Source organism: Varanus komodoensis, unplaced genomic scaffold, assembly GCF_004798865.1.
Source record: "Varanus komodoensis strain SLA01 unplaced genomic scaffold, ASM479886v1 scaffold39, whole genome shotgun sequence".
In the NCBI taxonomy this organism is placed as follows: Eukaryota; Metazoa; Chordata; class Lepidosauria; order Squamata; family Varanidae; genus Varanus; species Varanus komodoensis.
Window position 1 is genome coordinate 5,167,196 of NW_025335922.1, and position 14,648 is coordinate 5,181,843.

Below are 14,648 nucleotides of genomic sequence, written 5' to 3' on the forward strand. Positions count from 1 at the left end.
CAGAATACTTGCACTGATGCAAGGGGGCAATAAATTTACAAATTACATTAAAATATATTTGTACTCCTAACAGACATAATTAATATGGAAGTTTAAGTAGAAGAACAAGAGGCTTATCAATCAATTGTACATTTGAGACAATGTTGATTCTAGCCTTCCCAGTATTATGTGTCATTTAAATGTCATTTAGGAAAGCTACACTCAGAATCCCCCTTTACTGGTGCTTAAATCCCTATGCTAATAGAGGAGTAGTTCTATCTGGGTCTTGACTGGCAAACTACACAGGCTGAATGGAGAAAAAGGAGAGTTTGCTCTTTGGCTCTGTTTTTCCAATTAAAAATGCTTTCTTTTCTTCATCTTTGTAAATCTTGCAGAATTCAGGATAAAGTTCTGTCCATTTTGTAGCAGCAGACAGAACATTAGTTTTTGTGCTTCCTCCCAGTTTCTTACAGGCTGCCTGCAATTACTGGCTCTGGGAATTAACTATGTGTTGGACTTCAGCTATTTGCTTTTACACTAACCACATGGAACTTTTTTCCCCAAGTCAGAAAGAGAAAACTTTTGAGGACCTTCCCTGACTCGCACTGAGCAAACTAAATCAAAGCAGAAGTCAATTCTGTAGGAAATGTTTTTACTTGGGGAGATGAAAAATGGCAGATATTTATCAATTAGGCTATACCTTCAAAATCAAAACTGTATGGGAGCCCTTTGACAGCATTAGTTGCAGAGTGGCATTCATTGGTTCCAAGCATTTTGGGCAATCAGCGAAAATTGCCCAGACTGACAAAAACTTCCTCTCTAGTGTTGGATGGGCTTTACATGCATCACTGTATGCACTACATCATGATTTTGGAATTGGCTTGTGACACACTTTCCAAAAGGTTGTCCATTTTCACTTTTAATATTCCAGTGTACTTCATAGATGGATGTGTCCAACATGGAAGGGAAAAAAAGAACACTGTAAAAAAAAGTGAAGAAATGATCAATACAGGTCTTTATGAGTTTTACTTTACTTTCACCTATGAAATGACTGCTTGCCTCTATATTCACCAAAGGTGGTCCTGGAAGCTGAAGCCCCTCTTTGGGAGGCCACCCCTCTGCTGTCCATGAGCACTTCTTAAAAAAAAAAAAAAAAAAAAGGGCAGGAGCCCTGGTGATCTGTTGCATCTGATCTCCTGGGATCTCCAGCTTTTTGCCTGCATGTGCTTCACCTGCTGGTGCCCCACCACCTGGAATCTCTTCTGCCTGAGAATTTTTCTTGAAATCAAACGCCTTCCTCTCCCCTGTCCAAACATCCCTTTTTACAGAGTGGTGTCTTTGGGATGCAAGGTCCATTAAAGCCACATAGGCAGAAACTTTAGAGCAGATGTAAATTAGAATTATGGAATTTGTGCATTTTTTTTCGTCCTGTGAGCCTAAGCCTCAGATATTTTTAGTAGGTAGCACGCCCCTGCTATCTTGGTATCCACCGTGAAATCACAGGTCCGGCACAGGCTTGGAGGCCCACCGGGCACACAAGGGGTGGGATTTACACAGAGCCCCTTCGATTGTTCTCATTGTGAAGGGAGGTCAGCCTGCTCTGAAGGAAATGAGGCCCATCGCCCGCCGTCTATAGAGCAGCAGCGTCTGAGCGGAATAAAGGCCATCTGGCATCTGGCACCGCCTTCCCCGCCTCCAAGCGGCGGCCCTTGCCCCGAACAGAGCCCGCCCAATTTCTGAGGCAAGGGCCCGAAAAGGAGCTGGCAGCCGGGTTGGATGGCGACCGGGAAGATGGGGCGGCTCCCGACTGCCGCAGATCCGTTAGTCTCAAGGAGCGGCGTCCCCACGGAGACAAGCCCGGCCCCTTCTCAGCCTAGGCGGGAGCCGGCGCTGAGGAAGGCATGGGGCGAGCGAGCTCTCCAGCGCTGCTCTCGTGGCCAAGTCAGCGCCGCCTCGCTGACAGCGGGAACGCGAGGGAAGAAAACGCGCTTCGCAGCTCGCTGACAACACCGCCCCCCCGCCGCCAAATATAGCCCCGAGGAGGAGGACACATAACGGGTGGTAGGGAAACCTGGGTTGAAAGACCGGCAGGCTCAGCTGCGAAACGTCTGTAATGTTTTACTTCTCCAACCCGTTTTTGAGGAGGCTGCATAAGAAGGAGGGTTTGGGCTCGCTCGTTTGTATAGGAAAAACAAGGCAAGGAAGGAAGGAAGGGGGGTTCTTCGTCTCCTGTTTCAAGGGATACCCTTCCCTTCCAAATGCACACATCTCGGGGTGTCGCAGAGATTATTCTCCCTTCCCTTCCAAATTCCTGCCTCCGATATAGCCAAATGCATCTGCGTAGCCACCGCAGGGGGTGAGGGGAGGTGCAAGCCGAGGGGCACCGCCGTTGCCTCGCCCTTCTCTTCCTTCACTTCCCTTTCCCGCCCCAAAAAATGGGGCTGGGCCTGGCCCGGGTGGTGCACGCCTGAAGGGAGGGTCCCCGCGAGGCTCCTCCCGCGCTGCCAGAAGTGTCTGCTGGGCGCACACGCCGTGCGAGCAGGAGATGGATGGGAGCGAGCTGGATGGCAGGCGCTGCTGCGAAGAAGCAGCTCGGCAATGCTGCCCGGCGGCTGTCGGTGCTCCGAGTGAAGCAGCAGGCAAGGAAGGCGGCGCCGCCGTAGCTGCCATGGAGGAGCCCACGGGGGAGGCTTCAGCCTCGGAGGACGCGGCTGCCACGATCGCGAAGACTGTCGTCCCGCCGACCGCAGTCCAGCAAGAAGTGAAGAAGCAGCAGCAAGGTGTAAAGAGGCACCACCACAAGCACAACCTGAAGCATCGCTATGAGCTGCAAGAAACACTGGGCAAGGGTACCTACGGCAAAGTCAAGAGGGCCATCGAAAGGTTTTCAGGAAGAGTGGTAAGGAACTGGTGGAAGGGCTGGCCTGGGGTTGTCGGAGATTCTCCAGACAGAGGATTGGCAGTTCTGCAGTCTCTAATCATTGTGGCACCATTTCTCTAAGTGCTTCACTTCATGGCAGCTTTCACCAGGCAGGGTGCCTTCTAATTTGTGTTGGACTATAGCTCCCATCATCCCCAGCAATCACAGTCACCTGAGTTGTTGGCTGGGGATGGTGGAAGATGTAGACTGACACCTCTGGAAGGCATCATAATGAGGAAGGCTGTTTTATGGCATGCCAAGGCCTCAAAGCTTGAACCTGAATTTTCCTCTCCCCAGGGCTAAAAGTACCTGAACTTTTGCTTTTGCTTTCTGTATCTCTGGTTGTAAGTCTTCTCTTTGCCCTCTTGGATGCTTTGTATTCCTGCCCTGACCTCAGGTTTGGAGTTCCAAGATTCATTTGGGTTGCATTTGTGAAGTCAGAATTCCCCCCAGAATATTTGAGCTCAGAACGTTAGAGTTGTTGTGTTGTCATAAGTAAGTGCATACAGCTACCAGAGCCTGTTTTGTTTGTTCAAAGAGTACACATACAAAGTTCACTGAAAAATATCTCATTTTCTAGTAAGCTGAACAGAAAATGGCTTTCAGGTTAGAGGATTTTTAAAAAGCACCACAAATTTGTTTCTGATTGTTATGACATGAACTTTACTGACCCCCATAAACAAACATATTGATGCTGCTTCTCTACTTCACTGAGTTTTAGAGTTCACTTGCCTTATCTGTGACTACTAGCTAGCAACTTAAACACAGTATTCTGGATTTTGCCCTGCATTGTAACTCCAATCTGACTGTGTAGTTCTTTTATCATAAGTTTCCTGAATAACATAGGAAAACTCAGGTGCATGCATGAAGTGTTTTTATAAGAAACTAGAGGTATGGCTTTCTTCATTGCCATTAATATCTATTAGAAGGGCTATGTGCCAGCATCAGTGGATTCTTCATTTGAATCAGTTATGTACACATACACATATTTTTCTGAAGTTCTCCAAGCATACATTGTTGTTTGAAGTAGATCAATTGATCTGCAATAGCATAAGTGGAAAGCATTGCTCTGACTTAAGGTTTTTGTTTAAATGTACTTTCCCCCCCTGCTGCCTGCTCACTCAGCAAGTTTTGAGCCAGAGACTGGAGAAAGCAAGCAAGCAAACAACACAGGAAAGTGTGGTGGGCTTATGTACTTGGCAACCCCAACCTATGGCTATTTAAGAGCTGCAGCTTTCCAGCTATGTTATTTGTCAATGTAAAAGAAATGCTCCTAGTGTTTTATGAAATAGTAAAGGCCCTTTGTGTGCAAACGAGTTTTAAAGTTATAGTATGTATTCTTTCATTTTATGGAATCATTAAGAAGATGGCTACATAGAAAGCAGAGATGAATGCACATGTTCATTCGAATACATGCTTTTGTAATGAGCTCTCTTGTCTGTATCTATTGTATAAATTTCGGAGTAACAAGACTACTAGGTTACATTATGGGACAAAATCTTATATTTCCAGATTGTATTGTTGTATTCCCTTAATTTATTCTGGTCTTCATTGGATTTGTTTTGAAATACAGATGTAACTTAATAATTGCAGCTAAAGAGGTTAAAGGAAAACAGAATGAAGGATCATTAAATGAAGGAGAAATAGTGTTTACAATGTCTTTTTGTTTGCAGAATGAAAATGCTTGACTTAATTTTACATTGGCGCTGTATAATATTTATTTACATTAAATATGCCAATGCACTTCCCTTGACTCATCTCATCTCACCTCTAAAAGCATGCTGATGTCTCTATATTGTTTGCTGCAATGGATTGCAATGTCTCAAAGCTACATGTATACTGAATTCTTGACCAGTATCCTTTTTCTCCTAGTCCTTAAAATAAGCAACTTATTTTTTCACACAGGGCATTTAATACATAAGAGAATAATACTGGGAAAAGGTCTGGGCCAGCAGAAGTAGAGGGAGTTCAGTTAGCTTTTTCTTTCCTTTCTTTGTTCTGTTTCTGTTCTCCTTAGTCATCAGCATTTATGGCATCACTAGAAAGGTTTGAACAGATTGTAGAGTGATTCTTTACTGTAGCCAGCAGAGGGGGTTCTCAGTAATGTGACTGATATTCCTATTAGGACTTTACAAGAAATTGTCAAAGAAAGAGGAGCTCAGAATTAAAAAAATTCAAAGTCATACCCCCACTAATGTCATTTGCTTGCTGTCATATTACTAACCTTTTTATGCAAGACCATATAAATATATGGAGCTATGTGGCAACAGCTTGCAAATCTGGAAGCCTTTCTAATAGCCTGCTTTATGGTGCCTGCCCTAAGTATATTTATAAAACATTTATATTAACTAATTTCAATTAAGGTATGGAGCACTCTTGACTGATTAGACTCTGTCATTAAACATAAGGAGCTGACTTTTTTATTTTAGGGCACCAGTTAAGGTCACTAGGTTAATTTTGATCTCAAATTGGTATAAATTTGAAGGATTTTCGGAGGAACCATATACACCCCATACAAATGGAAGTACTATGTGTTCCATTATGTTTTAATCACATAGGCCTTCTTTAATTGAAGGCAGCAGCAAATTTGTATTGTCTTACAAGAAAAGAATATGTTGAGTTTAGAATTTATGTACATTTACAACTTTTCACATCTCCCTTTTCTCTTCACATCTGGCCTGGGAAAATCCCAGGTACTTTATTGTACAAGCTCCTTAACATTAGATATTGGTACCTAAGAATTTGAAATATATTTTCAGCCTTAGTTTATATGGCTGTGATACTGTTAGTTGGATTATAGATATGCAGTTTATTGGCAACACATTAGTTGCACCTTAAATTGCATAATCACCCTGTATTGGGAAAGCCACTTTCCAAACCCTTTGGAAGTGCAAACATCTGTAGTACAAGGATAACAAAAAAGAATGCTGCATATTAGCATGCATGCTCCAGCACTTATTTGGTAGCTGTAAGCTACAAGGAATTATATGTAGGGAAGAATCAATGTTTTCTATGGACTACCAGTATCAGGGCTGACTGCCTGGCTTGATCTTTCTCCCATCTCTTGTATTGCCTGCACAGAGATTAGTCCTAGTAAATAATATGCATGTGTTCTATCACTGAGTTATAAGTTTTTGAATAAGCTGATAAATATAAGGGCAGTGTGGGAGGAGACTGGGTTTTGAAGGGGAATTGCTGCAAAGAAGATAGAAAAACCTTGAATGGGTTTCTTTGGGAGAGAGGGAAAAACTGTGTCTTCTGGTCTTTTTAATCCTGGTTTCAGGCAGTTGCTATTTTGTGCCAAGGCTTACCAGGGAAGTGGGGGAAATAAAGAGTCCTTCAGGGGAATTGGGCTTATGGCAAACAATGCTGTCTGTGCTATTATGGGCTGGCTGCCACTTTATAGGTGAAAAGAGAAAGACACTTAGCATGTGTACAAATAAATTTTTACTACAATTTTTCTGGTTACTCTACTGGATATAATTCATGGACTCCTGATCAACCACTTCTCTGAGGAAGTTGTGCTAAATTTACATAAGAAAAAGAACAAGTGGAGAAAAAATCATTCCAACCTTTACATATATCTTCATAACTATATTCTAAAACGCATGTGGATACTTTTTATCATATACAGTTAAATTAAGGAAGAGGAAAAACTACATGCTTGTACATGGATGCTCACACTCACATATAAATAATACAAAATTAAAAAGCAAAACTGAACTTGCCAAACATTCCAAAATTAACTACTACTTCTAAATCCACATATCAATCATATTGCTTCCCAAATCTGCATTTTGAGATTGATAATTAAAGCTGTAATCCTATGAGGCTACTCACAAACCTCCAACCCTGGAGGGTTATGGGCATCCTATGCATGATGGGAGAAGCCTGGAGGTATTTTTTTTGCCTCCATGCTTCTTCTGACCTGTGCATCAGTTTTATACCTGATTTTGGCAATCTAGCTGCATTGCTTCAGGTAGGGAGGTAAGGAGGCTGGAGTACCACCAGGCATGTCCTTGTTCTGTAATTTGCTTGTTCAAATAATCAGTACATTTCTTCCAAGGTTCCAAAGAATCTCTTTTCATTTGTTAACCAGCCCAACGTTTTTGCAAAACTTCATTTCTTTCAATTCTTACCAACTAGAATATGTGCAACTATTATTTTCTACCAATATTTCCTATATTTCCCACAATTTCACCTAACATATTTACTGGTATTACTGGTGAAACCACTTATGAGGTGGATGGAAGGTTCAAATAGTAATTTATAGACTGTTTTGCCTTTAACCATATCAATAACAGGTTTACCTTATTATCTTGTACATGATAATATTACTAGTATTATCTCTGAAAACATTTTCCCCATTTATTTAATAACTACTTAAAGAATTTGTACATCAGATTGCATGTAGCCCTTGGCTGTGGGCCGTGCAGCCCCCACTCACTTTTTCCTAGTGCCTAGCTAATCAGTAGGGGTCCAGGGGAAAGACAAGTAGCACTCAGGGTAGGAGGTGTTCTTCAATATTAAGTTGGGAAATTCCATTTCCCAGCATCTACTTCAGAGTAGACATGTATAGAACATATTTGTCCTTTGCATGCCTGAAACCCATCAGAGCCGGAGTTCCCAGCCTTTTGGGACTTATAGACATGTTTGATGTACCACCACAAAATGTTTCTTTTAAGAGTAACTTTCCGGCCTGTCCAACCTTCTTCCATATGCAGAGACATTTCCTCCTAGCTCTCTTTCTCTCCAGTCTCAGCCTTGGTATTTCTCCTTGTTATTTCTCTCTCTTTCCCATCCTTATTTATCTCTCAAGTACTTGCCTTACCTTTTCTCACCCTCTCATCCCTTTATCTTGTAGTTTCTCTCCACTCCCAGCTTCTAACCTCATATTTCTCCACTGCTCAATTCTTTGCTGTTTTTTTCTCCCTCCTAGCCTCCAACCTTGCTGTTTCTCTTTTCCCAATCCATTGCCTTCGTTTTCTTCCTGCCTGCTAAACAGTGGCAGAGTAAGGAACAGGAATGGGAACCTGGTAGTTTCATTCATTTTACTTTTTATTCCATTTTTAAGGAAGCAGGTAGTGAAGAACCTTGTGAACACCATCTTTGTTGGGAACTCCTGAACCTGGGCTACTCACTCTTTTGTGTTATCAGATACTGTTTACATTTTCTAATGTACAACGTATTTTCTTAATTGGATTTTTCAAACTGAACAAATAGATGCACATTTTATTGGTAACTCCACATTTGAAGAAAACCTCAAGAGTAACCAAATGATTGAAGTGTAGTTTTTACTTCCTCAGAAGATTTGGTGACTATGACTGAAATAATAGAGGAGGATGGATCCTGCAATGGGGCAAAAGGTCATTTTCAGTAGTTTAGAAAGTTTGATTTTTTGTGTGAGTGAATGAATGAATGAAAGAATGAGCAGAGGCAAGGAAGGCTGGATTTTGCAGGTGTGGGGAGGATTGACTGTAAGCTTAGGGAGGCTGGGTTGGGGAAGATCAGAGTAATTACAAGCTAGTAAGACTTGTGTTTTATTTTGCATTGAATGGCAAATGGAGTGGAGAGTTGCAGCTCTCAAGGTTAACTGAGACAGAAGGGTTTGGAAGGCTCAGTTACAAATCAGAGTGGGCGGGTCTGGATATGACTGAAGAACAATGGGTTTGAGAGGATAGATCCTTGGGTTGATTTTTTTGTTTGATTGCCTATATGCAAAGAATGAGTCTGGTGGGGTTATAAGTAGCAAGAGCAATATGGGGTTTATTGCATGACTTTTGGAATTTGGGTTGTGGCTCCTAGGGTTAGAACCTTTGGCCAAAATTTGGCTGCCCAAAGTAAGATTCATTGTGGAATCCAGTTCATCGTTTGCCGAGTTGCTCTCAACCAAAACCATTATTGCATTCTTATGTGTTATTACTAACAGTTTCAAAACATCATTTAAGAAAAACCGTAATAGAAAGGATATGTAACACAAATGTACTTTGTGTTATGCTGTGTGTGGGTTTTTATATCATTAACTTCAAGATTAAGATTTTATGTATGACATATGGAGGAAATTATATCTGAAAGAATACTTAAAATTATGTTTTGGTATCATGCATGTTGGATAGAGCTGTGTGGAACAAGCAGTTCCTGCTAAAGATTGTTTATTCTTCCTTACATTCTAGTCACAGATTCTTTGAAATCTTCTAACCATCCTTTTAAACAGATGTTGATATTTTATGTGTCCATTTGACATGATGATTAAAGCAACTCTGTTCTGTTGCTTAATATTTTTGTGGAAAAAACTACAAAGTGAGATAAGTGCAACTATGCAATATTTGATGACCAGTTCATTAAAGCCACAAGTGCATCCAGGTTTTCATTTAGGTTCTCCTGCTGTTGTTTCCTGAATTCAGCCTGTGCAGTCAAGCATAGGATTCTCATTTGTCTTGGCCACATGAAAGTCTTGAGCATCTGTAAGTTATAGTTTGTGAAGTATCTGCTTTTAAACAGCACATATTTATCACCATGTCTGCACAGACAACACTGTACAGTGTATAAATTAGGAGATCCCAGACACTGAACACTAGGGGGCTGGGTGAGATATTCCATGAGAGTATAGTGATTGCCCATGCTGATCAAATATCTTGGATTCGAACCAAAAATTCCAGATGTTTAATACATACAGAAACCCTTCAGTAATCTTTAGTTACTGTTTAAAATCGGGGAAAATGCATCCATGAAGTTTGTTAAATATAAAACTATATGAAGTTCAAATTGCGATAAAGTATATAAAAGAATGAATATGTGTACAAATGAACCAATTCTCCATAAATTTTGTTAATGTTATTTAATATTTATGATAAGTGTCTGGAAGACAAGCATTCCCTACTAGTTTTAATGTCTGGGACTAGGTTTAAAATATTAGATTTAAAATTTTCACCCATCCTTAGTCTGAGTACACATCCTTAATCTAGTATAAATTTAGGTCTTGAACATCTCCAGAATACAATACATTTATGATCAGTTTTCTTTTAAATTTGAAATAAAATGGCAGTTGTGGGAAAAAGTTGTGATACAAATGTCAAGAGGTCAGGTTAGAAAGTTGTCTATCTGAAGGTAAGATGAGTGTGCAGAATATGTGTAGATACATGTCCTCACAATCATTTTATAGATGATCATAATTTCTCTTTAAAAAGTTATACTGTGAAGATGGATGAGCTTTTCAACTATTTTTATCTGTTGCAAAAGCAAAGATCTTTTCTCAAGCTTTGTACTTGGTATTCATATACTTCCTCAAATGTGATTCCTAGTTAGGAAATTGGGGGTTTTATTTGAAGAAGAAATATTAGTAGTGCCAACTTTGCTACTATGTCTCAAAACAAAGGCTGAAGTCCAGCTCTTATTTTCTGCATTTAGAATTTTAACATCTACATCTTCTCAACTGTGCATAGAACAAATTTGTAGGACTATTTCAATTTTGATTTTAAATATCAGTAGTCCGGCCTTGTTTTAATGCCTTGTATCTTAGTGTATGGTATAGATGCAAACACCTTCCAGGAATTTTAACCAAATTGGATGTGATGATATTTATGTGTGATTTGACATGGACACTTGAGAGTTGTCTTTAGCTTATGTTTCTGTCTATTGAGAGATTCATTCATTCATTCATTCATTCATTGAAAAACATAAGAATCTATGTGTTGTACTACCCAAGAGTAAAAATATTTAAGACATGTAAGGAAAACATTTGGACCAACAATAGGGTAAAACTGTTTTCTGTTTTATAATAGCAAAAGGCTAGCAAGTTAAACTTTTAGTTTTACTTTTCTTTGAGGGCTGGCAAAAGTCATCTGAGCAGGGATAGGGAGCAGACTTTGCAGGCTGCTCATGTCCTTTCCTGGGTTATTTATGTTTATTTCACAGGCTTTTGTCAGAATGTAAGATAAATTAAAAATAAAGTTTAATCCACATGTTTATTGAGAGTAGTTTAGAAATGCTAAAGAATTCAAAACAAGTGAACAAGTTATACATAAACTTCTTTTTCTTTTCATGGTATTAGTGCACATATGTAATAATCAATTCAGCTATATATAGTCATCATATATACCTGTTCGTATACAGGATAGAAATTTCCATATATAATTGTTACAGAATGAATATAGATATTCATCATATACAGGAACTTTGCAGATAAAAATTATATGTCGATAAAACATGTTAATCAACCCAGCTGGGGCTCATGATACATTGTTAGTATGGCTATCAGGACTGAGCAAGTGTTCTTTACCTTGCTTTACTTCAGAATAATTTTTGATTCACTCTCATAAAATTCTCATAAAATTCACTCTCTATAGAATGAGCAAGGCAAGTAAGTTTAGAACTGTGCTTATATTTGAGCATGCATTTTTCTTAAACAGCCTTATTTTTGACTCCCCTCCCCTCCAGATGTTCTTTCTAAGAATGCTTTAGTTCAGGACTACAGTGTAATAATAGCCTTTTTTCTTACCCATGATTTAGATTGTAAACTGTTAGGAAACAAATACTTATTTTTTGTGAATGAAACTTTATAAAGTGATGGTACCCTACCAACAACAACCAAGCCAGCCATATAAGTATAGCTTAAAGATATAAGTACAATATTACTATGTCTACCAGTCACTTTTACTGACAGGAAAATAAAATATTAATGAACCAAATGTTACAGCACAGTAATATTGGAAGGAGAAACAAGATCCTCTGTGTCACACACTGTGCTTCAAGGCAGCCCTGTAATTTTCTGCTTTCAGGAATTGCTTACACATTCACAGTTTACTTGTGTATCTGAATGAGAGATATAGCTATATAGTCATAGATAAGTAAAACCCTATCAGTTCAGCAGTTTTCTATGCCTGAATCATCTATGCATGTTTGTGTCCTCTGTTCAAGGGACTGAACTACATTGTGTTGCATGTCTTTGCAAGCAGCCTTTTGTTTTCCCATAAAGGTTTGAGTAGTTAGTAGCTTCTACATCAGGCCTGAATTCACCTGGGTTTGTGCTCATTGTTGGATATTATGACTAGTGTGACTGCATCCTCTTTTACAGAGGTCAGTCTTCTGTTTTGAAGGCCTCCTCTTTTTGAAGAGCTATCATGTCCAAGTATAGCATAAAGATAACCATCAGAGGAAAGAACTGGGTCTTGAAGTTGCCATCAGAGTGAGCAACACAAATCACACGTTTGCAGTTATCCACATCATCGTGAGAGGCGCTGCATTTCTATTTAAATTATAGTTTCTAAATTTCCATCTATACATATAAATCAGTATATGCACAGTTTACACAAATCAGTTTTCAAGGTTTTTTTCCCTTTTGTCCTTTTTCTTTTGGGTAATACATATCCTCTTTTTTGGTAGTTCACAAGTGGCCAAGCCAATTCTGAATGCAGGGCTTCTTCAGCCTTTCTTTAACTCTTCATTGTTCCTTGTTTTCTAGGTCCTGTTTCTGGGTCTTTTAGATAGGACTGCAACTAGATACCTTCTGACTTGATCCCTTTGGTGTTGGTTAACCTGACTGGACTGCATTCCTTTGCTGACTATCTCTTATTTGTTCTTGTAGGTTCTCTGTCTACAGTCCACTTGACCCCTCTAGTTTGTGACCCGCAAAGACTTTCAGAGCTTCTCTGTGACTCTGGCCTTTTATGTGTGTATGGCGTTGCCCTGCCTGTAATAGCTGCTCCATTCACTTCAAAGGATGGTGCAGCACACATATGTGGGAACTTCATCTCAGTATGTGAACTCTCATACAGTTCACAGTCAGATGGAGTTGTTTAGAGTAGAAATCAGGATGCCAAGCTTAAAGGTTTTGTTTTGCTGTGTTCATTTATAAGACTAGAAATGAACTATGTATAAACTAGCCATTTTGAAGAAAGCTTATTGTCCTGAAATGTGAGTATTTTAGATGGGTAAAAGGACAGTTTTAAGAGAGGGTGATGTTTTCCCCTTGATAAGTAAAATGAGCAGCCATCTATTTAGATTTCTTTTACTAAAATTCCAGCTACTTTTTATCATTCTCTCTCTCTTTGGTAAGTAAAAAAGTGTTGAGTATTTTAGGGTTTTCATATAATCTGAGAAAATTTTATGTATCACTGCATTTCAGCAAACAATATGTAGCTCCATGTTTTCCAATATAATAATTAAGTATTTGTGTTTTTACAAGTTTTTCAACTGCAGATATCACTACATATAGAATTAAGATGAATGTGGAACTAGTGTCAAGTGCATAGACCAAGGACTGAAGTTTAGATAACATATATGTAAGTTCACTGAACGATGTAACTGTTTCTAAATGTTATTTCTCCAGCTGTACAACAAGACTAGTGATTCAAAGAGTTATTGTTAGGATGAATGAGATTAAAAGTACTAACTCATTATGTAGTTTTACTTTTCTTCCTTCAGTTTTCCTGCAATGGAAAGAGGACTGTGCCACCATAGACATTATGGATTTATCTGTCTTTGACATCCTCAGGAGAGAGAAACAGGAAATTACATTCCTAGTGGTGCCTTTTGAGTCAAATTCTGCTTCTAGTTGTACTGATCCCGTTGCTTCAGAATTGGGTCTATTGCTTCAATGGAAAGTATTTCTTAAAACAGAGAATGGCTTAATAACATACTTGAAAGCAGTCTGTGTTATTGTCTGTTGAGCAAAGCTTGTGCTTTATGAACTGGCTGATCATAAAGGCAGCATAAATCATGTAAAGCATTCTCATTTGTTCTTTGTGCTTTTTGCAGATGGGGCTCATAGAGTAGAAATGCAGTCAGATGTCTGCTCCAGGATATTTTAGCTGAACTGTATGAGTCCATTAAACAATTGTAATGGCCTTTTGGAAAGATTTGCTATGCATCTGAAACCAAATGTTTTACACAGAGAACATCTGGGAAGCATGGGTGTTTGTCTCTGTATACAGCACATTGGAAAATAGCTTTATTGAGCCCAGCTGGGTGGTTGCTTGGGATGTGGTTGTAAGATATGACAGTCTAGTTGTTATAAGGAATCATTTATTTGAAGTATTGCCATCAAATGAATGTTTGGCACTGGAGTCAGCATCTTTGTTTCATTGTGCACACAAATTCTTCTCATTATCATTCCAACAAAACTTCTATGACATTTTATATCCTGTTATATAAGCTAATTCGAATGCTAGCATGCTTTTAAACTGGCATAGAAAAAAGTCAGTAGTTAAGGGAAACAACAAAAAAGAGTGCTACAATTGATTATCAGACACGATGAAATGATTTATAGAGTTTTTATAAGTTAATTTACTGTATTGGAAGATATTGGAATTATTTATTGCCCTACTCCTGTATGCTTGTAAAAAAGAATGTTAAAGATAATGCATGAAAATATATGTTCTATTGGTCTAAGGAAATAATATTGTGTGTTGTAACTCCATTAAAATATATTTGGTTTCATTTTAGCTGATCTAGGGGCTTACTGTTTCTAAGAAACACAGCTGATAAATCATGTGAAAAAAGGTCTAAACCATTCTCTTGCTAGGATGCTGATTTTAACATAAAATTAGTTTTGCCATTTAAGCTGAATCTCCGATTAGAGGGGGAAATAATTCTAAATTCCAAAGAAGCAACATAATCGCCTCTTTCAGGATAATTTAAATCAAAAGAAAGATGCTAAGGAGACTAGCTTAGGCAGATGCTGGCTCATTCCCATGCAGTGAACAGTTCACATTGCACAATCCCACTTTTAAATAGTTCTCCACAGTATGAC

General features: G+C 39.1%; 1 protein-coding gene across 3 annotated transcripts in view; it reads left to right on the top strand.

Annotated features, from left to right (window-relative positions):
• Positions 1-2,431: 2,431 nt before the first annotated feature.
• Positions 2,432-14,648, top strand: part of NUAK1 (NUAK family kinase 1) — a 64,301-nt gene continuing 52,084 nt past the window's right edge. Inside the window, exon 1 of one of the 3 annotated variants that reach the window (XM_044441095.1) lies at positions 2,432-2,878. In XM_044441095.1, coding sequence (XP_044297030.1) covers positions 2,525-2,878 — 354 coding nt within the window. In that variant the 5' untranslated portion in view covers positions 2,432-2,524. Of the gene's footprint in view, positions 2,879-7,982; positions 13,180-14,648 lie in introns of those variants that run through there. The other 2 variants (XM_044441096.1, XM_044441097.1) reach the window with 2 other exon arrangements.